At 34.9% G+C, this 24884-nt stretch overlaps 2 protein-coding genes across 2 annotated transcripts; one reads left to right on the top strand and one right to left on the bottom strand.

Moving 5' to 3' along the window:
• Nucleotides 1-2055: 2055 nt before the first annotated feature.
• Nucleotides 2056-6528, bottom strand: LOC132629262 (uncharacterized). Its single transcript, XM_060344967.1, has 3 exons — nt 6075-6528; nt 3983-4169; nt 2056-2849 (listed from the first exon to the last, which is right to left on the bottom strand). The coding sequence occupies exons 1-3, from the start codon at nt 6383-6385 to the stop codon at nt 2328-2330; spliced, it is 1020 nt and encodes a 339-aa protein (XP_060200950.1). The 5' UTR covers nt 6386-6528; the 3' UTR covers nt 2056-2327.
• A 13559-nt stretch (nt 6529-20087) lies between these two features.
• Nucleotides 20088-23218, top strand: LOC132626000 (uncharacterized). Its single transcript, XM_060340698.1, has 3 exons — nt 20088-22385; nt 22469-22622; nt 22758-23218. The coding sequence occupies exons 1-2, from the start codon at nt 21573-21575 to the stop codon at nt 22601-22603; spliced, it is 948 nt and encodes a 315-aa protein (XP_060196681.1). The 5' UTR covers nt 20088-21572; the 3' UTR covers nt 22604-22622; nt 22758-23218.
• The last annotated feature ends 1666 nt before the right edge of the window (nt 23219-24884 follow it).

The raw sequence follows: 24884 nt of genomic DNA, 5'->3' as shown, positions 1-24884 counted from the left end.
AAGAGGTTTGCTTTTTTATATATGCCAAGAACTAAAAAGTAAATTACAATTTTTACTTCACATCATCAACTGTAAATGATAATCGATTAGTTATTCGTACCAATAAAAGTTGTGGTGAAGTGTTATAAGTATTCCTTTATCTTTAATAAAAAATTTCTTGTTCGAGCCTAAATATGAAATCGTCTTTGTTAGGAAGTATTTTAACTTAAGGCTAGCCAGTGGGCCGGGACATCCCGAATACCGCCTCGGCCCACCCCGAATCCCGCCCTGGCCCACCCCTTTCGTTGGGGAAGGAGGGGATGGGGATTGGAGCTTGGCGGGCTCGAACTCGAGATGGGCCTAGAGCTTGTCTCGTGTGACCCGACCCCGCTAGGCCCGCTCCAGTCTCGACCAGCCCCGACCCCGGCCCATCCCGCCCCGGCCCATAACATTTTTAAAGGTAAAATTAATTATGGGGTAAGGGAGGTTTGAACACATGACCTTGAACCCCTCACCTGCACTTTAACCAACTGGGCTACAATACCTTTTGCTAAGCAAGCTACATACAATAATAAAGTAGTTAACACAATTAAAAAAAAAAAAATTGTTACAAAAATAGCCATTGCACAAACAGCCATTTGCAATTATACCCGTTGGCAACGGCTATAATCCGCCACCTTGGCCCCCCAAACACTCCCCAAAATCCCCCTACCCCCTTAATATTTAATTTTAACCTCTAAGTTAGTATATTTACATTTTAACCCAATTTCCAACTATAAATACCTTCTCTTCTTCTCATTTTTTTTCACAAAATTTCCTACCATCTCTCCAATCTCTCTCTCTCTATAATTCTAAATTGCAAACTAAATATTATTTTTTATTTGTTCATTGCTTTGAAAAATCGAAAATTGGGAGTGAAGTTAGTAACTAGATTGAGGATCATCGAGTAGCGTTTCAATTTTCAACTTCAATTACACCTCGACGATACATCGGCGTTTGGTACACTCGTTTCATATTTTAATTTTGTTTACGTACTTAATTTTTTCAAGTTGAACCCTTTATTTACATAATTATAATGGAACGAGGTGGGCGTTTTGCTAGTAGGGGTAGTAGGGGTAAGGGTATATCTTCTAGTAATCCTATTCCTAATTATGATAATTTCACTCACGTAGATGAAACTGATCTTTATAATATTGATGTTAATGCAAATATGCATATCATTAAATCACGAGATTTTATCTGCAGCTTTTCCAACTACTGAATTTGATGATGATTTAGAAAGTGAATTAGAAGATAATTTAGATGACACACCCACTAGTACAGCTCCACCTCAGTCTCAGACGTAGTCTCAAGTTGGAACTGGAAGTGACGTTGAAGACTTTAACTAACAAATCCCAATTCCGACTAAAGATCCTCAAGAGATTGTCAGAAAATTAGAAAAAGTGTGGTTGCATATTTAATTTCTTTTAATGTCAATTCTACTTTGTGATTTGCAACTTTTGAACTACAAAACAAAGTTGCAATTTTGAAATTGTATTAGAAAAAAAAAACATATTTCTGATAAATAATAGAAAAAGGCTATTAGCCTTTGGGATGTTTTTTCACCGTCTTGTTCAATTATTTAAGTGTTAAAAAAAAAAAACGTCCAAGAAAAAGTTGAAAAAAAATCCCCCTTCCCGTCCCATCCCGTCCCCCCCGATAGTGGGATGTGGGACGGGATGGGACCACTTCCCATCCCCCTAATCCCGTCCCCCTCCGTCCCCCTAATCTCGATCCCGACCCACTTCACCATCCCCCCAAATCCCCGTCCCCTTAATCCCGTCTCGTCCCGTCCCATCCCGTCCCACTGGCCAGCCCTATTTTAACTTCCCCGGCCTAACACACACACTCAAATATGGGATTTTCAAGCACAAATACAAATTTAGTCGGACCCCATACGGATATTGAACACCAAGTGAGTAACAAAAAAAGTTAAATATCAGGAAATTAAGTATAATCAGCAGCTAGTAGGAAAAAAAAAAGAAGTAAAGAGGTTAATGCAAAGCTTAGTACTAATAAAGTACTGCTTTAAGTTGAACTCTTCCATGAAGGAAAAGAAAGACCTAATAGCCATGAGCTCAATAAACACCAACAAGTGTTCAGATCATCAAGTACTGAATTATGCTAATTATGCTAATTCAGTTATGCAACATTTTTATTTTGTTTGTTCAAAATACACACAACTTAGAAAAACAGACAATTAACTAGTGCTAGGAGATCAGTTATATATTCACTGACATGCAGTAAAAGCGTTCTACCAACTTAGTAAGCCTCACTTGTTACATTATTCCCCAACCTTATTTTCATTTTTATTTCCTCCTGCTCCTTCTTGTCCTTTCTCCTTTATGACCGTAACACACATAATCAGGGTCGTTCTTCAATTCCTTAGCGTTACTTCTCACTCTCTCGCTCCTTCTCTTGACTGATGATTCACCAAATTCTAGAGCTTTGTTACGCGGTTTATATGGTCTCCGGCTTTTTAGTAACTTTTCTTGTATCATTGTGTTACCTTCAGCAGCTAATCCAAACACAACTTCGCGACGGACTAAGGTTTTCTCAGGTTTTCCAGACATAATTTTGCGATGAACTAAGGTTTTCTCAGGTTTTTCGGGTTTTTTCCCCATTGCTTTCACAACAATGGCTTTGAGTTCAAGTGCGGCTGAATGTTGAAGAGTTTCTTCAGGGTAATAAATGATGGCGTTGTTGAACATCAACAAGAGATCTCTGAAGAATTCAATTTCCATGTTTGAATAAACATCTTGTTCTAACTTGTTTTGAATAATTTGTAAATCCATGTGTTGCCTAATTTGATCGTGATAATGTTGTTCTCCCTGAAAAAACGAAAAATTAGCACAAATAAGCAATTAACCTAAGTGTTAGGATCTTAATAATGCAAAAGAGGATTGCAAATTTGCAATTAAAGTTGCTCATGCATGAAATTACATACAGCTCGGATCTCTCAAAATGCACATAGTATATTACTCCTCCGTTTCATTTTAGTGATATTGTACATTTGACTTGGAAATGATAGTTTAAGAAAGAGAGAAAGCATGACTTTTGGTCTTAAACATGTCAGATACTCAATCATTTCGTTCCAGTTCACTATTTTATTTTCAATCCATAAAAAATAGTAAAAGACACATTTCTACATTTGAAGTTTAAGGGGGAAAAAAAAACATGACTTATGATCTTAAACATGTCGGATACTCTATCCTTTCGTTCCAGGTCATTATTTTATTTTCAGTCCATTAAAAAACAAAAGACATATATCTACATTTGAAAATAATCAAACTATAAACTTTTCATTTATTCACGAGAAGTTTTTATAGTCACATAAATGTTATGGCGTGTTTAAGATCAGAAGTTTTAAGTTCTTTCCTTCTTGTCGAGTCAAGTTATGTCATATAAATTAAAACGACGGAGGTAACATTTATGTGGTTATAAAAAACATGTCATTAAGGGTAAAATAATTAAAAATTTAAAGTGATTTCTTTCTAAGTTAGAAAGATGCTGTTTTTTATTTAGAAAAGATTAAAGAGGGAATTAAACTGTCACATGAAATAGAAGAAAGGAAGTTCTTTTTAATTTTCCACAGCATAAACTTCTTCCTTAGTTAGGGCTAATTTTATTCCATGATCACATCTATATATAACAACTCATAAAAAAGACTCTTTTTGTGGAAAAAACATGTGCCAATTTCTTGTAAATCAATCACTACCAAAAAAAAGGGGGAAAAAATTATAGACAATAACTTATGTCGTTAAACATCAAAAAAATTCTCTAATCCTAGTGAACGACATATTAGCGACGAATATTGCAAAAAACTTTTGCTAGATACAAGCTATTTCGCGATAGATTGGCAATAAATTTTGTAGATAATTCCTGATTTTTTAAGTAAATATAACATCAATTCTCGCTAAAGAGTTAGAAAATTAAGTAAAGAAGAAGAGTTATATATATTTACCTGACTGGGAAGTCGAGACTCAAAAAGACAGCAATGCTTGTGAGATCTCAACACATGAAGGATGCTTGTAAAATCTTCATTAAGATTCATATTCTCCAATATTTTGTCTATAGATTTATCATCATTTTCCTCAGTTAACTCTATTCTGTGTTCTGCTTCCAATTTGTAGAAATCGAGAGCAATTTTCCTACATAGACATGATATAAATAAAAATATCAGTCATTAGGTTGCCTTCTTGCTATCAAACTTATAAAAAATGAGGATATACAATTTCACCCTCGTAGAACTATTATTGAAAATTATTAAATACTTATTAGAAACCATCCAGGTAAATAATATACACATTTAGAGAGAGACAAATAATCACTCGTGAAAAATAAAGATCATAAACATGACAAAGAGTTTTGCTAGTATGGAATTAAAGACATAGTTGAAGATATGGGGGTTTGCTCCTCATAATTTAAGCAATATAACTTATAAAAGTATACTTTTTCATTTAAGCATTTTCCAGTGTACCAAAAAAAAAAAAAAGGAAAAGAAAGCAATTTGGACAATAAAAGAAGCCAAAACTACTGTATCATTATATGGGGCCAATTATTAAAGATAACAATCAATTAGTGCTTTTTATACACGATAAGAAAAAATGAAATAGCTACGAAATTCATCGTCAGAAAATCCAGAGCTAATAACATTTTTTTTGATAATCTATCTCTAATTCGCCGCTAAATATGATTGATAGAAGCTTTCTTTGTTAATTTCACTTTTTTTTAGTAGTGATAGAATTGGAATCTAGAACATTTTCTCCAAAAAAAAAAAACTATTTCAATAGCACAGTAGTAGATTCTACTAATTACTGATACTTTATTTATGCCCTAACTCCTAAGCTGTAGATAAGATATATACCTTTGAGTATGTTTTATATCCCCTAAATAATCTTCTTCTTAAAACCCCATTAAATAAATGAGGATCACACAAGAAATTAATGAAAATCCGCAATTCTAAAAGCATCATAAGCAAAAACTATCAAAAAAGAGTTTTTTTTCTTTCCAATTATAAAAAAAGAAAAGATGAACCATACCAAATTGAAACATTATTTAGTTTCGCGTCGCTAGTAATATTTTTTGATAATCTGCTCCTAATCGATCGCTAAATAAGATTAGCAATGGAGTTTTGATGTTTAGCAACAGAAGTTATCTGCTACGTTTTTTTAGTAATAGAATTTGAATCTAGAACATTTTTTCCAAAGAAAAGTTTAATATTTTAGAAGTAGAATGTACCAATTAGTGATACTTTATTTATATGCCCTAACTCCTGAGCTTTAGAGAAGATACAGACACACCTTTAAATATGTTTTATGTCCCCTAATTTTGTTAACACAAGAAATTAGTGAAAACCCACAATTCTTCAAGCATCATAAACAAAAAGAATCAAAATGAAAAAAGAGGGATTTTTTTTGTTGCTAATTATATAAAAAAAATATTAATCATTTTTAATTGAATCATCCTTTAGTTTCACATCGCTAATATATTTATTTATCATCCTTTCAACGAAAAAAATATATATTTTAGTAGTTGATTGTACCAATTAGTGATGCTTTATTTGTGCCCTAGCTCCTAAGCTTTAGAGAAGAAATGTAACTTTGGAAATGTTTTATGTCCCCTAAATAAATTTTTCATTTTTTGAAAATCATCATCTAAATGAGGTAAGAAATTTATGAAAACCCAAAATTCTTTGAGCATCATAAAAATAAAAATGAAATCTAAAAAAAAGTAGGAAATTCTTTTTCGTGCTAATTATGAAAAAGAAAAGATTAATCATACTGAATTGAAGCATCTTTAGGGTGGTTGATTGTACCGACGACCAATTAGTGATATTTTATTTGTGCCCTAACTTCTAAGCCTTAGAGAAGATTTATCCTTTGAATATGATTTATATCCCCTAAATTATCTTTATATTTTTCTTAAAACCTCTTATATAAACGAGGATCATACATGAAAGAAAACCCACAATTCTTCAAGCATCATAAACAAGAAAAATAAAAAAAGACGGATTTTATTTGCTAATTATAAAAAAAAAAAAAGATTAATCATACTGAATTGAAGCTTCCTTTAGTTTCATGTCCTCTTTCAAAGCAACTACATAAGCCTTTATAAGCTTATCCTCCATGAGCTTTATGAACTCGATCTCATCATCATCTTTATTAAAATCCATCGCATCACAACTCTTAAAACGTCTTTTTAAATCCTCGTAGTTGCCCTGACATTCTATAGGCGACAAGTTAAGAATTCTATGTCGTCGACGAAAAATGGCAGAGGAAAATTCGGCAGCCACCATTGCCCAATTTTCTAATCCATGGCGTCGAATTGAACAAACAAGCAACATATCCTCTTCAAGCTCATTCATGTTTTAAGAAAAAAAAATAGTGTGTTTTAGAATAACTTAATCATTTGGTCATGAATTATGCTTTAAGTTTTTTCTTAAAATGGTCGTCACCTCTTTGCATTTAATGAATAAGTTTGGATTTTCTAAATCTGATTTTAGTTATATTTGAGTTGAATGAATAAGGCCAGGTAATGCAAATGTGAAACAAAGAAATGAGTGCCTTTTTGTTCTTTTCCCCCTCTCATAAAAATCGTGGTCTATAAAGTAGTAACAAAGTATTTTCAGCGTGGAGAGTGTGTGTATAATTTACAAAGAGTTCAATTTTAAGGGTCCCTTTGGATTTGATTTCAAATCATGATTTGGAATAACATTTATTTGAAGTTGAGAGTTTATTTGAATTTTTTAAGTTGTATTTTTTTCATAAATATGAAAGCCCATAATTTGTGAAAACTATCAAGACTTTCTTAATTCTTATATACAATCTTACCAAATTAACAAACCATAATTCATAAACAAGATATCAGCAAATGAGCAAACCATAGTTCATAAACAAGATATCACCAAATGAGCAAATCATAATTCATAATCAAGATATCGGAATATCCTAAAGCGCCGCATTAATAAATCACATATCTTCATGTTCATTTTATAAATAAATACTTGCATTTACATGTTATTTCAAACCTTCAAACACATATAATTTTAAAGATCCACTAGTCAAAATAATTAACAATAGTAGTAATTAGCTATTCTTTAATATAATCATTCAGGTTTGGCTCTAATGCTAAGCCACTTAGGCTGTTGCCTTAGTCCCCCAACATTTGAAGGCCCCAATTTTTTTTTTTATTATTATTATTACATACTATCATTTATATAAATAATAATTATAAATTAAAGTGTTATATTATATTTTTTGTTACTTGATTAAGAATATTTTATACCAATAAGTTCATAAACTATGATAATTTTCTTCACTCATTAATTAGTATATTTTCTTTACTCATCAATTACAATTTTATCCTTTTTATATAGGAATTAAGTTATATACATTGACAATATAATGAATTTCTTTTACAATCTTCTCTAGAATTGCATGAACAAAAAAGCATTCACGGATTGGGTTTTCTTTTAGTGTAATTTAACATGCTATATTAGGCTATACAAGCTATTTTAGATATTCACCAATGAGGCCACTTAATAGAATGAACTACAATTATTATTAAAATTGATCAGAAGGTGTAAGTATTTTTGACACTGTCAATGCTCAAAACTTAAACTATATATGTGTTCATTTCTTTTTCTCGTATGTGATGATAGTCAAATCAAAATATTCACTTTGAGTTTGGACCTAACATCATAGTCCACCACTTTATTCTTTGTTCTCTCCTTCCATTTTTTTAAAATTTACTATACTTTTTTGTCTTAAATGATTAATTTGTTGTTTAGAATTTTAAAAAAAAATTGGTGTACAAAGTTTATAAAATTAATTTAAGGGCCTCTTAATATAGTTTTGCCTTAGGCCACGAGATTCGTTGAGCCGCCCCAGTAATCATTCCACACAATATGAACTATTTCTTCACGTTGAGCATGAGTCATTTTTTGTAAATTTTACAATGATGTGTCTTTTTCACAAAATATAAACTTATGAGTCAAGTTTTACATTAAAAATTTTTAAAATTACAACTTGAAATTTGAAATTCTACTTTTTAGAGAATTTGGGATTGAAATCATGATTTGAAATTAAAATTTATTTTTTTAAAAAATTTCATAGGCAAACGCTGATTTCAAATTAAAATTTGAAATTGGGACCCCAAATTGATGAGTCGTGAAATTACGCGATATTCGACGCTAATTCCTTAAGCTTTTGTGACTCCTTAAGCACTTTTGTTGTTACTTTTTGTGTTTTTATGTTGTTTTGTAGGAAAAGATGCCCGGAGAGCATAACGGAGCAAAACAGACCAAAATAGAGCAAATTCATACTTTCTGGCACCATATGCTACACGCAGAGTATAGCATATGGCGCAGCATGTTGAACCCGCGAGCAGCACATGGTGCAGCACTTTGTGCATGCACCATCCGCGAGCAGCACATGGTGCAGCATGTTGCATCCGCGAGCAGCACATGGTGCAGCACTTTGTGCATGCACTATCCGCGAGCAGCACTTGGTGCAGCATGTTGAACCCGCGAGTAGCACATGGTGCAGCATGTTGTGCAAGAGGGTATTATGGTCCAGATTTTGTTCCCGTTTTTGGAATGATATAAATACTCTTTTAGGGTTTTGTAATAGACATCTTTGGCAGTTTTTCATCAAGTTTGGAGACTAGTTTTTACACCACACTTTGGGGTTGAAGATTTGAAGATTTGGTTGAGTATTTCTTAAACCTTTAATTCATTTCTTCAATTCCTTGCTTTGTATTGTATATCTAAGTGTGTAGCTTTCTATTCCATAACTTGAATCTCGTTTATGAAAGTATTCTTGATTAAAGTTTGGTTTGAAACTCTTGTTGTGCTTATGTATTGAATGGTTCTTATTGCTATTGAAGTGGGTCTTTGTTGATTTAATTAATCTCGTTCTTGAATGTTTCCAAAGGGATTAGCTAACCCTAGGACTCACCCATTTACTTAGATTGAGCTTGGAAAAGGAAATCTAGGTTGGGAAAGATTAATTAACAAGAATTTGGGTCATTAAACTCATCTAATAACTTGAGCTCGGAAGAGGATAGTTACTTGAGGTTAAGTTGATTGTGCCTAACATCACACTCTAAGGCTTGGAAAAGCTTAGAGTGAAATTCATTGATTTGGTTGGAAGACTTTCAATGAGATTTTAGATATCATTATCTATTGACATAAACCCGTTCGTAGTTGTAAAATCGTGAAATACATTGGATCGTTACTTGAGTGTAATTTCCTTTGTATCCAAACTTGTGGCCATTGATCATTTTACTTTCTTTCTAGGTTAGTTTACATTTCCGCTTTAGTCATAATTTTCTCAAAAACCCAAAATATTATCCATCGTTTGGCTTTAGCGTAGTTGGTGAAAGTTCCTTACTTTCTTAATCGCCTAGCACATTGTTCCCTGTGGGATCGACCCCGACTCATAGTTGGGTAAATATATTGCATACGATCGTGTACACTTTCTCTTTGAGGAGTGTATTTGGACGTTACCACAAATCCTTTGGCTAAACGCCTGCTAAGAACTTTAAAGGTGAAATTCATCAGGTTTAAATCGTGAAGCTGCATCCACACGTTGTTGGAGTGAGAGGAGAGGTCAAATTTTGTGAATCTAATGAAGGATTTATGGATATATAGGACAACTAATTAATTAGTGATATAAGACAACTATAATGTGAATGAAACTTTTTTTTGACCATTTTCTTTTCAAATTTATAGAAAACAAAAAGAGTATTTGAAACAAAAAACCGTGGTTTTGTAAGTAAATGGTACTATCATGTATGACAACTCATTTGTGGTTGTGTTTTCTTTTTGGTAATCATTTTATTCATGTGCAGTTACTTGATTTAATCGGGTTTTCTAATTTAGTGAGTCGCTCATTCATTAAACCTAGGTTTGTCGATTATATATTTGTAATTAGATATAATAATAAAAAAACACTCGAACTATTACATTTTTGCGAGTTTTACACCCCAACTATCAGATGTTCTTTTTTTCCTATCAAACTATCACCATCCATGTATTAAAAGACACACCTAATTGAGTTTTCAGGTGGGAAAAGGGAATAAATAATAGTTGGTCTAATCAACTTTTTGAGGTATGTATTAATAATTAGATGATGATAGTTTAGGTAAGAAAGGGAAACAGCCGATAATTAGGACATGAACTCGTAAAAAGCGGGATAGTTCGGGTATGTTTTAACCACTAACTGTTGTGCCTTTTACTTCAATAAGTAACTTATTAATTTGGATGGATTGTATAATAAACTCACTTAATAATATAATGACTATAAGTAATTTTCCTAAATCAAATCAAACATTCCTAAAGTTCTTTGCCATCTTTGTTTCATTATTAGCTCTTACGAGCTTAATTAATAATCACTGCGTGTATGGTTTCACGACCTACCCATCCTTTTGCTTAATTAATAATCACTCCGTATATGGTCAAAATCGTATTCATAAGTTTTGTTACTCCTTCTGGCTCAATTTGTGTAATATTTTTTGCATTTCGAGATTCAAACTTGTTAGTTTTGATCGTGAATTTAAGCATACAATCTTTAAATTTTTTAAAATAAAATATATATATTTAAAAACTATGTAAAAAATGCTATAAGTGATCATAATTAATAATTTAAAATATATAAAAAGCATATGAAGAAAATTACGATTAAAGAAGGGAATAGTAAAATATTTTTTTCTTGCATTACATCGACTAACACGTACTATGCGAACTAAGCATAACACGTCACACTGTCATCATATTGGGGACTTGTTTCCCTCGAACTAAGCATAACACAGGTATTGAACACTTCTATAATTCATTTGTTTCGTGCTTGCAATTATTAGTTTACGTACATGAAATTTGTCATGAACAATAAGCTAATCAAATTAATATGACTGTTGTCCGGTTGTTCTCCAAATTTCTCGCATAACAAAAGCTTAGTGCATCAAATTGTCTTTTTTTATGATCGATGAGTTATGATATTATAATTATTGATGTACTAGTAAGCTTGCAATTAATTTATTATTATTATCTTACGAGCAACTTATTATACTCTATTAGTGCCTCTCAATTTGAGTTACATTAGTATATTATAAAAAGGAAGAAAAAACAAAGAATATAATAAGATAAAATAATAATTTTCAGTACAATCTACAACTACCTAAGGATATTTATCTGAAATAGAAAAAAAGGTTAATTTTTCTCTACCCAGTTTTTCTCAAACCTTTCTTCACAAATCAAGCAAAGGAAATAAATTATCTCTCTTTCCCATTCTTTTCCTTTCATCCCCCCCAACCTTCCTCACTTCCCATACAAAGAGTCAGGTTTACCGAGCAACTAGTAAATTTATCCGCGCTTTGCGCGGTCATAAATATCAATATTTTAATAAATATTGTCACTCATTTCTATTATAAAAAAAGACATTCAAGTCAATTCAAAAGCTAAATCATACACTTATATAATTTTATTTATTATCTAATTAAAAAAGATTCAATGAGTAGTTAAAAAGAATTAGTAGGTAAATTTAGGATTACATAAATTTCATCTTACAACTCTACTTAGCATACAGCATATTTAAATTTATTTTTAGTTGTACATTAAGAAGATAATATATATGAATGATTTTTTTTTATTAGCAATAAAATGTATCATCGGGCAACAAATCAGGTGCTTGTAATCACCGCAGAACAGACGCTTCTTAATAATAATAATAATTATAATCTTCTTGTTTTCATGAGTTGTAGTTTCAGCCAATTTCAAAATTTTATTTTTCATTATTAATTCACTAAAACTAATAATAAAAATTATATCAAAATCAAGGTTTGCAAATACCATTCTAACAAATCAAACTTACACTTAATACCATACAAAGTAGGAAATTACTATGTACAACATTTAATTTGATCACATGAGTTTGTTCATCTTCAAAGAGAAGGAGAGCCTTGGAGTAACTGGTAAAGTTGATGCCATGTGACCAGGAGGTCACGTGTTCGAGCCGTGAAAATAGCATCAGGTAAGGCTGCATACAATAGACCCTTGTGGTTCGATCACCCAAATTCTAGGTGGAAACTTAATGCACCGGGCAGCCCCTGCCCTTCATCTCTAAAGATATCCAAGCATTCCAACACATTCTAAACATAATTAATTTTAAATTTCAAGATCTTTGTAAACTCTAATAAATGTAGAATTAATGGTGGTAATTTAACTTTACTTTCTTTAATCTGCATATGCTCATATTCTAACTGTTCGTTTAAAATATTATTTCAGCTAATAATAAAGTTGAGTTTATCCTGATTAAAAGTTGTTGCTACACAATTCACTCTTTTTTATTGGCACTAAATGTCAAACCCAAAATTAGATATTTCAAGTTCTAATTTTTTTAGCCAATCAATTATGTCAAGACTAAATATAATCACGGATATTATGTTTCAAAAATTAAATCAAACTTTATGATAAACAAATGCTCGTTGAATAATTGAAATGAAAGCAACAAATTGTCTATTTCTATACAATGAGACAATTTCCTTTTCAACATCTATATTCTTTGACAATTAATCACACATCGCTAACCATCCAGGAAAAACAAAACAAAAGAATCAAAAGAAATAAACAAATGAACAAATAAGAATTTGAAGTCCATCTATCAAAAGGGTAAGACAAACAATCAATATGAAGTAAAATTAAGCTGTCTTATATAGTCACTTATGCGGCTTTCTTGATTGCCTCTAATTCCCATATTATAAGAAAAGCACAAATATTCATAATCGTAATTCATTTTATTAAAAAATTAAGAAAGCAATATTTGAATAATATCTTTTTTTTTCCCTTTCATGTTTGAAATACCAAAAGGAGAATAATCTATTTTCTTACTTCTCTGACTTCCAAGTGAACCTTGGCTATAACATTTCTTGTCTTCTGTGGAAGCAAACAACAAAGATCAACTTTCCAAAATCAAATTTGCAAGATAAACATATATATTTAGAAAACAGATGGTAATCAAAGTAAGGGAAGAAAAAGGAGACCTTTTTTTTCTTTCTTTTCAGGAGCGAAATCCGATTCAAGTTCTCATCATTTCAACATATAATAAATTTGGATGAATTTCAGCCACCAATTCCTAAAACGACTTTGTCCAAGAAAATTACGTATCAAACTATTGTCAGCAATTTCAAATTTTGATTTTATCTCGAAACGATAAATATCTCGTGCCGATAAACTTAGAAACGATCGATAATCTGCTAAAGCAAAACGATAATAGAAAAAATATAAATAAATGGATCTAACAGCGAGAAAATAAATAAAATTTTAAGGTTATTGGAGTAAGATGCAATACCTGTGCCATCCATAAAATTGACAACAACAATCTTCAATTAGGAACGGTTAATATTCATCAAATGGAGTGAGAATTAAATTGGAGAATGAATGAGTAAGGGAAAGCAATAAAAGCACTACAGAAACGGTAGCATTCAACCAAATACCACGTTACCACGTTTTATTCTTTTATCTATCAAATGACAATAAATTAGCAAAAACGTAATATATCATTGATGTGTGAAAGGCAGAATACAACGATTTATGTTATTATATTCTTGTAACTGATTTAGATAACTGAAGAGACTACATGATAGTAGGAATAAATATGGTTTACTAAGCCTACCGTATCATTTCAGCTAATTTTCATTTAATAAGCCTTAAAAAAAATGGGAGAAGTTGTTGGAAAAAAGGCAAAAATTTCACAAAAAAAGATAAATATGAATAGAGGTCATAGAGAGGTGTCACATCACCTTGTTTATGCCTAGCTTTATATTATATATAGATTCGGGACCCGTTTGACCATAAGAATTATTCATTATTTTTTTTTCTCGGATTTTTCAATTTATTTGGAAAAGTGCTTGGCCATGAAAATTTCAAATTCAACTTGAAGTTATATTTTAGGCTTAAGTTCCACAAACACATAAATTTGTCCGCATATTCAACTTTAACACTTCAACCTATACTAACGTGGCAAAGTGACGAATTAACTGCAGACACGTGACATTTGGGTCCTAAATAATGATTAAAAACATTTTACGAGTGAAAGAAAAAGAAAATTATTTTTATGCAAAAAATAAATAACCCCCCCCCCCCCCCAACTAAACCCATTGAATGCTACAGTACCTGTCGTCCGCTACCACCCCCATTTCTTCTTTTCTTCTTTCATACCAATTTGTTCTCTTCTAAAAGAAAAATCATAATTTAACAAGAATGACCAACTCAGATTTGAAAAAAGAAAGAAAACTGTAATGGTGGTAGCATTTTCAAATTTGAAGAAAAAACCGACGAGGCAGGACGATAATGGTAGAGGTCGTGGTCATTGTTTGCGATCTCTAGCGTTAAAGTTCTTGTTAAACTTATCAACTTTTTATTATTAAGAAGCTCGAGAAAAGACCCAAAATCATACAATATCTTTGTCTTTAGACCCAAATCATATATTATCTTTCACATGGAACACTAATAGTCCTTTTTGTTTAATAAAGTGGTGCACTTTTAGTCATAAGTGCTAACCACCGTTACTTTTTAACAGAAGATGCCTCCTCACGTGCATCACACTTCCCTCACTATTTTCCCTCCAAACTTAGACTATGCTCTGTCTCTCTGTCTTCCTTTCTTCCAAAGAGCATAACACTCAGCCCTATTGAAGCCAAAAGTTGAAATTGGAACAACAAACGCATATCAAGTCTGAATCGTATCTATAGCAACAAACAATTATCAGGAAGTAATAATGTTCTTAAGGCACAACAGTGATACACAATCACCTTCTTTCTATGGTGAGAATTTTTCTCTATTTTAAGGTTGTAGAATCTTTTTGGGTTAGAATTTGAGTATTATGTTTCTTATCTAAATTTAAAGCACAACATAGCAGAACACGTTTTTGTATTATTTATTTTGATGAAATAATTTTTCGAAATTTGTTGATTTTTTTGGCATCTCTTTCTCTGGCAAAGTAGTTTAGTCTGTTAGTTTTTACTATTGTTAATGTTTAGCTTTTAGTTAATTGCGTTAGTTCGTTTTCAAGAAACAACCAATACATAATATTTTTGTCTGCAACAACACCTTATGAAGTTTACTATTTGAAATTTCAGATTCAATAACCGAGTCGTCGCTTGTCACTGTGAAAATTTATCATGGGGGAATTATGAAGCGTACACCAGATAAGCATTACGTTGGAGGAAACATGGATTACATTGACTATGTAAACACGACAGAATTGAATTGTAAGAAAGTGTTTTCCCTGAATAATCTTTTCCCATCAATGGGTTGATATACATGATTTACAATATAATTGTAGGCTACAAATTAGGAGCTAAATAATACTAACATATGCTATCCTAAAATAGAAGATTACAAAATATTACAAAATATATTTTACTTATTACATATTCTAACACACACCCGCAGTCGAAGCGGGAGGTTTACGAACGGTTAGACTGTCGCGAAAATCATCAAATAGTACGCGCGGAAGACCTTTGGTGAAAATGTCAGCAATCTGATAACGGGACGGAACGTGTAGGACACGAACTTCGCCACGTCTAACCTTCTCGCGAACAAAGTGAATGTCCATTTCGATATGCTTGGTGCGTTGATGTTGTACCGGATTTCCAGACAAGTAAATGGCACTTACATTGTCACAATAGACCAGTGTTGCTTTACGAATAGGACAATGGAGTTCAAGCAACAGATTACGAATCCAACAAGACTCAGAGACAACATTAGCAACCCCTCTGTATTCTGCTTCAGCACTGGACTTAGATAGAGTAGGTTGGCGCTTGGAAGACCAAGAAATCAAGTTATCCCCAAGATAGACACAATAGCCCGACGTGGAGCGTCGAGTGTCTGGACATCCTCCCCAATCAGCATCTGTATATGATAGGAGTGATTGTATAGGAGATTTGTATAACTGTGTGCCAAAGTCAATCGTACCTCGAATGTAACGCAAAATGCGTTTTAATGCTTCCATATGCTGGACCTTGGGGTCATGCATAAACAAGCAAACTTGTTGGACAGCGTATGATATGTCAGGCCGAGTGAATGTCAAGTATTGCAAAGCACCAGCCAGACAACGATACTTCGTAGGATCCTCATACGGAGCGCTTGAAGAAGCGCTGAGTTTGCCCTTTGAGTCAACTGGAGTGGGGCAGGGCTTACACTGTGACATGCCGGCTCTGTCAAGAATATCCTCTGCATAGGAACTCTGAGACATAAAGATGCTATTATTGTCCCTGGAGACTGCAATCCCCAAAAAATAGCTCAACGGACCCAAGTCTTTCATTGCAAATTCCGTAGCTAATTTGGACATAATGCCGAGTCTGAGAGAGTCTGAAGATGCAGTTAGAATAATATCATCCACATATAACAAAATATAAGCAATGTCTTTCCCACGACAAAAGATGAAGAGAGAGTTGTCAGATGTACTATGGGAGAAACCAATGGTTGCCACATATTCAGCAAAACGCTGATACCAAGCCCGTGGTGCCTGCTTCAAACCATAAAGAGATTTACGCAAGAGACAAACATGATCAGGACGAGCTGGATCCCGGAACCCCAAAGGTTGATACATATAGACAATCTCATTCAAATTGCCATGCAAGAAAGCATTCTTTACATCAAGCTGGTGAATGGGCCAAGAGCGAGATAAAGCAATAGTAAGAACCACACGGATAGTTGCCGGCTTGACCACCGGACTGAACGTCTCGTCACAATCAACACCCTCCCGTTGAGACCTGTCATTACCTACAAGACGGGCTTTATGCCTCTCAAAAGAACCATCAGATTTCTTTTTATGCCGAAAAATCCATAAAGACCGAATAATATTAGCATTTGGAGGACGAGGGACCAACTCCCAAGTCTTACTATCAATAAGAGCATTATATTCATCTTGCATAGCATTCTTCCAATTCGGATCATTAAGGGCACCAACGGGATTCCGAGGAATGGGGGAGATGGAATTGGTGGTGACACTTAAGGCTTGATTATGGTACTTTGAGTTCAGCTTAAAAATCCCATGTTGACTACGTGTAGTCATGCGATGCATGGGTGGATGGTTGGCTGGGAGGGGGCTGCTGCCGTGGTGGGGCAGTGTGGGAGAGGGAAGGGCTGGCAGCGGGGGAACTGCCGTGGGGGCAGTGGAGGCGGACTGCTGGGCAGTCGGCGATGAAGGAGAAGGGGTAGGGGAGATCGGGTGGTGTATTGGGGAAGCAGCGGCCTGATCATGCAACAAGTGGATTCTCAATGGGGAATTATCATCATCCAAAAATTCATATGAGGTAGGAGATAGAGTATGCATTTGTGAAAAAGGAAAGGAATTTTCATCAAACCACACATGCCGAGCTATGATTATTTTTCGGCTCGATAAGTCATAGCATTTGTACCCCCGATGGTTGGAAGGGTATCCTAGGAAGACACATGGAGTGGACATAGATTGTAGCTTATGAATTTGTGTGGAGGGAAAGAGAGGAAAGCATAGACAACCAAAAACTCGAAGATGAGAGTAGGATGGATTCTTTTGATAAAGAATGTGAGTGGGTGTCTTATATGCTAAGAGTTTAGAAGGGAGAATATTGTGTAGGTACGTGGCCATGGCCAAAGCGTGATGCCAATAGGAGGGGGGCATAGATGCATGAGCAAGGAGTGTACGAACAATATTATTGATCGATTTTATGGTCCGTTCTGCCTTACCATTTTGGGGGGAAGTGTGGGGACAAGAGAAGCGGAAACACATCCCGTTTTGTTCACAAAATTTATGAAAAGTACCATTGTCAAATTCACGCCCGTTGTCACATTGAAAAGTTTTGATTTGTTTTTCAAACTGAGTGCGAATGAAGTTCCGGAACGACAAGAAAACATCATAAACCTGGGACTTTGTTTTGAGTGGAAAAGTCCAAAGAAAATTTGTGTAATTGTCAAGAAATAAAACATAATATCTGTGACTGGATGAGCTAAGAACAGGTGCAGTCCATACATCACTGTGAACAATATCAAAGGGCATAGTAGTAGTTGAAAGAGAGTCAGAAAAAGGCAATTTAATTAATTTCCCCAAAGGGCAAGAATGACAAACATTGTTTCGAGCCTTATTACATTCAATCAAATTACTACTACGTAAAGAACTAAGAATAACATCCCCTGGATGACCCAAACGGGAGTGCCAGATATGAGGAGAGATGACACTAAAGGCAGATGGAGCGAATGGCGAGATGGCTCGATTGATTGGGAAGAATGGATAAAGATCACCCGAACTCTCACATCTCATGAGTTTGCTCCCCGTCTGTAAATCCTTCACATTAAAACCAAAGGGATCAAACTCAACAGAAACCATATTATCTATAGTAAATTTACGAACAGAAATAAGGTTTTTGACGAGTTTAGGTGCATGTAAGACATTTTTCAGTTTTAAAGAGGGATTTACTTGAAGGGAATCCTGACCATAACCACGAATTGGAATCATGCTACCATCACCAACAACAATGCCATTATTTTTGCTCAATTGATAATAAGACGAGAGAGTACCTTGGGAGTTGGTCATATGAGATGTGGCTCCGGTGCCCATGTACCAATTCCTGTCATCGGGCGGATTCAACGACATTGTGTGCATAGCTTGATCAATATCTGTGGGTGCATACCCGCCATGTGATGACGAGGCTGACGAGTAGAACGACTGTGGAGGACGAGGACCAAGAATTCCCTGCTGTGAGTGAGCTGGACGCGAATGCTGCCCGCCACGGGGCTGCTGCCAGCCCGCCGTAGGATAGGGACAAGGTGGGGTGGCCCACGGCTGTGGCCCCCAAGCTGCCCATGGTGGATAATACCACGACGGGGCAGCGAGGCCTTGCTGCTGCTGCTGCGGCTGTGCAGTGGTGCGGCTGCCCCCGCCGCTGCTTTGTCCATTGCCGCTGCCACCGCGGTTGTTGCGGTTGCCGCCGCTGCGACCGCGGTTATTTTTCTTGCCACGATTTTGCGAAGTTCCACGATGGTTGGCGTTACTTTCAGAATTATGGGGCTGTCCATTACCTGAGAAATGCGGAGGAGTAACATTGTGGGAAACAAGAGCAGCAGTTGAGCCAGCGTCGTGAATGGCGTCCTCAGCATGGCTATCTTCCTCAAGCTCAAGCATCGACCGGACAACGTCAAAAGACGGGAGAGGAGTACGGTGCTGCACCGTTGTGCGAAAAGTCTTATATTCCTCCGACAACCCACGCAGAAGGCGAAGCACAAGTCGTTCGTCGGAAACTTTGTGACCGACGTTGGCAAGGTTGTCTGCAAGAACTTTCAGCCTGGTGCAGTATGCTTTCACATTCGGAAAATCCACCAATTTGGTGTTGGTGAACTTCGCATCAAGAGCGAGAGCCCTAGCCGATTTATTGTCCTGAAAAAGATGAACAAGGCGATCCCAAGCCTCGGCGGCGGTGTCCTCTGAATGGATGATCGTGTTAAGAAGATCATTGGAGATGGTGCCATATATCCATTGTCGAACAATGTCATCCAGCCGTTCCCATAGTGCCTTAGCAGCAAGTTTCTCGGCTGCAGTAGCCGGTGGTGGCACGGCGGGAGAGGCAGTAGGTAGGATATGGTCGATCACCAAGTTGGCACGACAATGGAGCTTGAAGAGGGTAGCCCAGTTATTGTATTGGCTTCCTTCGTAGTCAAGCACAATAGGAATGCATGATTTGATATTGGTGACGGTAGTCGCAGGATGCAACTTGGAGGTGTCAGCCATGGAGAATAGGAGGAAAACGAAGAGAGAGGGTGGGGGGAAGGGGTCGGCGGCCAAGGGGGGTTGGCGGTTGAAGGGTAGGGTTTTAGGATGCTAGGGTTTTTAGGATAACCTAGTCTGATACCATGTAAGAAAGTGTTTTCCCTGAATAATCTTTTCCCATCAATGGGTTGATATACATGATTTACAATATAATTGTAGGCTACAAATTAGGAGCTAAATAATACTAACATATGCTATCCTAAAATAGAAGATTACAAAATATATTTTACTTATTACATATTCTAACATGAATCTTGTTGAATTCAAAAAGATGGCAGAGATGTGTGGTTACGCAAATGATTCGATAACTTTTTGGCATAGGTTTGGAAGGCCTCGTAATCGATGGAAGTTGATCTCTACAGATTCTGAAGCCTACACAGTTGGCAAAAACATCCAAAAGGATAATGTGCTTGAAATATACTTTGAACATTTGGATTCTTACTTTCAAATGGATAAAGTGGATTCAGTAAATCAATCAAATATTGGAGAAAATGACAAACAACAGACTTTGTGTGAAAATTCATCGTGTGATGATTTTAGTGACTCGGAAGCTGATTTAGCTGATGATGTTCTAGTTGATACACATGGGAAGAGGAATCAAAGCTATCTGGAAGAGAGAGAGCTCCTTAGTGCTGAAATAAAGAGAAAAATGGTTGATATAGAGGGGGATTCTGATTGTGTTGATTCACAGAGAGTTTGGATAGTGATTCTGAAACTGAAAGTTTCAACTTTCCTCAGTACAATCCAAAGACCGATGGAGATAACCCAGTATTAGGTCTAGAATATGTCTTTGAGACAAAGAAGGACTTTAAAAATGTTGTAGAAACTCATGAGATTAAGAATGGAAAGTATATCCGATGGGACAGGAATGATAGTATAAGAATGGAGGCAATTTGCATACACCATCCACAGTGCAAATGGAAAATCAAGGCTTCTAGAATGCAAAGAGATAAGGCTTTCCAGATTAGAACTTACGATCCTACACATACTTGTAAGGAGTGGCATCATGAAAATAGAACGATCACTTCATCTTTCATTGCAAGAAAGTACCTCAAATAAGTTGGATCAAACAGGAATTGGAGAGTGGCAGAATTCAGGGATAGGGTAAGTGTTGAATTAAGAGCTCATGTGACGTTATCTCAAGCTAAACGAGCTAAGATGAAAGCGATTGCATTAATTGACGGTGATATTAAAGATCAATATAAATGATGTGGGACTATTGCAATGAAATTGATAGAACAAATCCAGGCAGCACGATTTACATGAAGCTCACTGATAATGAGGTCCCCAATGAGCCACAGAGATTTCAGAGAATATATATTTGTTTTGCTACTTGTAAGCTTGGCTTTAGAGCGGGTTGTAGAAAAATTGTAGGTGTGGATGGATGTTGGTTGAAGGGTCCAATGTATGGGACTCAGTTGTTATCTGCAGTTGGCATCGATGGTAACAACAATATATTTCCTGTTGCCTACGCAATTGTAGAAAAGGAAAGCAAAGAGACATGGGCCTGGTTTTTTGAATCATTTAGCTGCTGATTTGCATATACATGAGATTGGTTAGACCTTTATGTCAGACAAACAAAAAGGTCTTATTGAAGCTTTTAATGATGTTTTGCCTCATGTGAGCCATAGGTTTTGTGTGAGACACCTTCATAACAATTTTAAAAAGGCTGGCTTTGGCAGTTCCACATTAAAAAAGGCACTTTGAGCTGCTGCAAAGTCTTGTACTGTGAGAAAATTTGATGATTGCATGAAAAATATTTCAAAGTTAGATCTTGATGCTGCTACTTGGTTAAATGACAAAGAACCTAGCGAATGGTCTAGGTCGCATTTCTCTTCAGATGCTAAGTGTGACATCTTACTAAATAATGTGTGTGAAGTGTTTAATAGCATGATACTTGATGCTCGAGACAAGCCAATTGTGACACTTTTGGAGAAAGTGCGCTATCTACTCATGGCTAGAATGCAAACTAATAGGGAAAAAGCATATAAATGGAAATCGGGTGATGTTTGTCCTAGGATCAAGGATATATTACATAACAATCAGATTGCAGCTGCTGAATATATCCCTAGAAAATCTAATCACTGGAGCTATGAAATTTTAGGAGCTACAATTACGGACAATTGGGCAGTTGACTTGGAGAATAAATCTTGCAGTTGTCGAAAATGGAGTCTCACTGGGATCCCTTGCAAGCATGCTATTGCAGCAATTTGGGCTAAAAAGGATAACATTCTTGACTATGTTCATGATTGTTACAATGTGGAAACATATAGAAGAATTTATGAAAATTCAGTTCTTCCAATGAATGGACCACAAATGTGGCCTAAGTCAAGTAAAGTTCCTCCTCTGCCTCCAAGGGTTATAAAAGATAATAAGAGAGGAAGAAAACAAAAAGTGAGAAGAAAGGAACAAGATGAAGTTGGAGCTAGTCGAACAAAGATGAAACGAAAGCAAAAATCTCTAGATTGTAGTACATGTCACAAACCTGGCCACAATACAAGGACTTGCAAATATAATGTTGTGCCACCAGAAACTACCTCTTCATTTCGGCCGAAACTACATGTAATATCGATTGTTATAATAGCATTTGGTTTTTATTTAATAATCCTAAACTAGCATAAAAATGATTTGTTATTCTTTTTCAGCTTAGAAGAGGACAGGACGAAGTTGTACAAGGAGTAGTAGAACAGGAACAAATGGGATATGTCGAAGTAGAAATTGGACCAGATTTTGTTTGGGAAAATTCTCAATGTACACAACAAAGTGGACCTACTTTTTGAAGCTATAACAGTTTTTTGGGTAAAAACGACTCATTCTTTATGTATATTTTTGTGCCATTATGATGATTTTCTAGCGAGTATATGGTGTTTTTATGGTGTATTGTAGGTGATGAAAGTTTGTTGTTGCTTTTGCTAATTTATTAAGTTGGTGCAGGAATTGCTTGCTGCTGGTGCGGGAATTGTTTAGCTGTTGTGTTTGTTGGTTTGGCTGTTGTTTTTTTATGAAGACGATGACAACTTAGATGTTGTTTTTCCCGGAGTTTGGCTGCTATTTTTTGCTGTAATTTACATGTTGTTTCTGCTGAAAATGACAACAATTTGGATGCTGATTTTGGCTGCTGTTTTTGCTGGAATTTACCTGCTGTTTTTGCTGAAAATAACAACAATTTGCGTGCTGTTTAAGCTGGAATTTGACTGCTGTTTATGACTGCAATTAGAATGTTGTTTTGGTGTTTTTTCACAGCTGTTTTGCTGCTGTTTTTGCTCAAAAATGACTGATGTTCTTTGCTGATTTTTGTGAATGGTGCTGAAATTTGACATTAGCTGTTGTTTTACTATTTTTTGGGGGTTGTAAACTGCTTTTGAAATGAAACAAAATGTTGTTGAATCCTCTTATTTCAGTATCAATTTTTTTATGTCAAGACAGAGAGACAGAGCATAGTCTAAGTTTGGAGGGAATATAGTGAGGGAAGTGTGATGCACGTGAGGAGACATCTTCTGTTAAAAAGTAACGGTGGTTAGCACTTATGACTAAAAGTGCACCACTTTATTAAACAAAAAGGACTATTAATGCTCCAGGTGAAAGATAATGTATGATTTGGGTCTAAACGCAAAGATATTGTATGATTGTGGGCCTTTTCCCAAGAAGCTCACTATATCAAGAATTGCATAAGGGTGTCTTCTCCTCCTTTATTTTTTTTGCTCATTTCATTTTTAATATGGAGTAAGAAAAACATGAAATCAAAATGTAGAACCAGGGCGAACAGATTTTTTTTTTTTGAAGAATCTCCTTTTATTTTATAAATTAGATAATTCCGTACAACTTCTTTAATGGAAAGCACCTTTAAACTGATGGTGGTAAAGAGAGATGAAGAAGAAGATATATTTTTTAATTTTAAAAAAAAAAACTAATTTAGTGCCTCCTATGTGTTTGACTTGAAGTGTATCGCACACATTATGTCAAGTTAGCAAAAAGTGTTTAATAGAAACGGGTTTTGAGTGGAATAGGTGTTTAATAGGTAGGGTTGAGGTCTTTAAGTGAAATGTGTGAACAAGTTTAAGTGGCTATGGATGACTTTAGCCTATATTTTAAATCTGAAAAAATTCACTTTAACTTTTGAAATTGTATTTAAGTACATTCAAGTACGAACATTATTTCAAATATTATTTTTTTTTCAAAAAAAGCCTAACAAAAATCAACCTTTAACTGTGACTCCCAAATGCCAAATAAAATGAAAAATCTTTGGTATCTATGCCCAATTGCCGACTTGTTTATTTCGAGGGCTAAGTTGCACCTTCACAAACCTAAGGACTAGACTTAAACTTTGTGGGTCGTTTGGTTTGAAGAAAACTTAAGTTGGATTAATTATGTTGGGGTTACTTATGCTAGAATTAAGTATGTTGATATTATTTCTAATTGATTGTTCCGTTTGTTGTATTAAAAATAACACGCATTACATAATTTCTACGAAGTTATTTGTTAAAAAACCCTCTACCTTAAAGGGGCAATTCGTGCACTAAATCTTCGCTATGCATGGGATTCGAGAAATGTCAAACCATAAGGGTCTATTGTACGCGGTCTTATCTTGCATTTCTGCAAGACACTATTTCCACAACTTGAATTCGTGACCTCCGGGTCACGTGGCAACAACTATCTTGGTACTATTTTTAAGAGAAAATTACATTGTATATTATTTTGGGCAACAATGCTATCAAAGTTTATCTATTTTTTTAATTCTCATAAAAAATGACCTAAATTTCTCTCTCTCTCTCTCTCTCTCTCTCTCTCTCTCTTTCAGCCTTCTTATATATTTGTATAAGTGTATGTACATGTTTGTATATTTTGTATATTATGGGCTATTTTTTTACAATATAAGTGACTAATTTGTCTATTTCTGAAATTTTTCCTATTTTTAATCTCGATATAATTACTTATCCAAACATTGGTACCAAATAAAGGTCAAGGCGGTACTAAATTTCTATCCCATGACTGTTTGTGGTTGCCCAGTATGCCAAACGAACCCAAGTTAGTGATAAAACTCAAAAAAGTAGCGAGATTAAG

Source organism: Lycium barbarum, chromosome 2, assembly GCF_019175385.1.
Source record: "Lycium barbarum isolate Lr01 chromosome 2, ASM1917538v2, whole genome shotgun sequence".
NCBI lineage: Eukaryota > Viridiplantae > Streptophyta > Magnoliopsida > Solanales > Solanaceae > Lycium > Lycium barbarum.
Note: the sequence above shows the minus strand (reverse complement) of the source record. Positions and strands in the feature narration are given on the sequence as shown.

What these genes read in the sequence shown, in the direction of transcription:
- LOC132626000 (XM_060340698.1), top strand. Translation starts at nt 21,573, where the DNA reads ATGAAAAATATTTCAAAGTTAGATCTTGATGCTGCTACTTGGTTAAAT. An exon ending in CATTTCGGCCGAAACTACAT is followed by an intron (nt 22,386 to 22,468) that starts GTAATATCGATT and finishes ATTCTTTTTCAG; the next exon opens with CTTAGAAGAGGACAGGACGA.
- LOC132629262 (XM_060344967.1), bottom strand. Translation starts at nt 6,385, where the DNA reads ATGAATGAGCTTGAAGAGGATATGTTGCTTGTTTGTTCAATTCGACGC. An exon ending in CTAAAGGAAGCTTCAATTCA is followed by an intron (nt 4,170 to 6,074) that starts GTATGATTAATC and finishes ATGTCTATGTAG; the next exon opens with GAAAATTGCTCTCGATTTCT. An exon ending in AGTCTCGACTTCCCAGTCAG is followed by an intron (nt 2,850 to 3,982) that starts GTAAATATATAT and finishes TCGTTTTTTCAG; the next exon opens with GGAGAACAACATTATCACGA.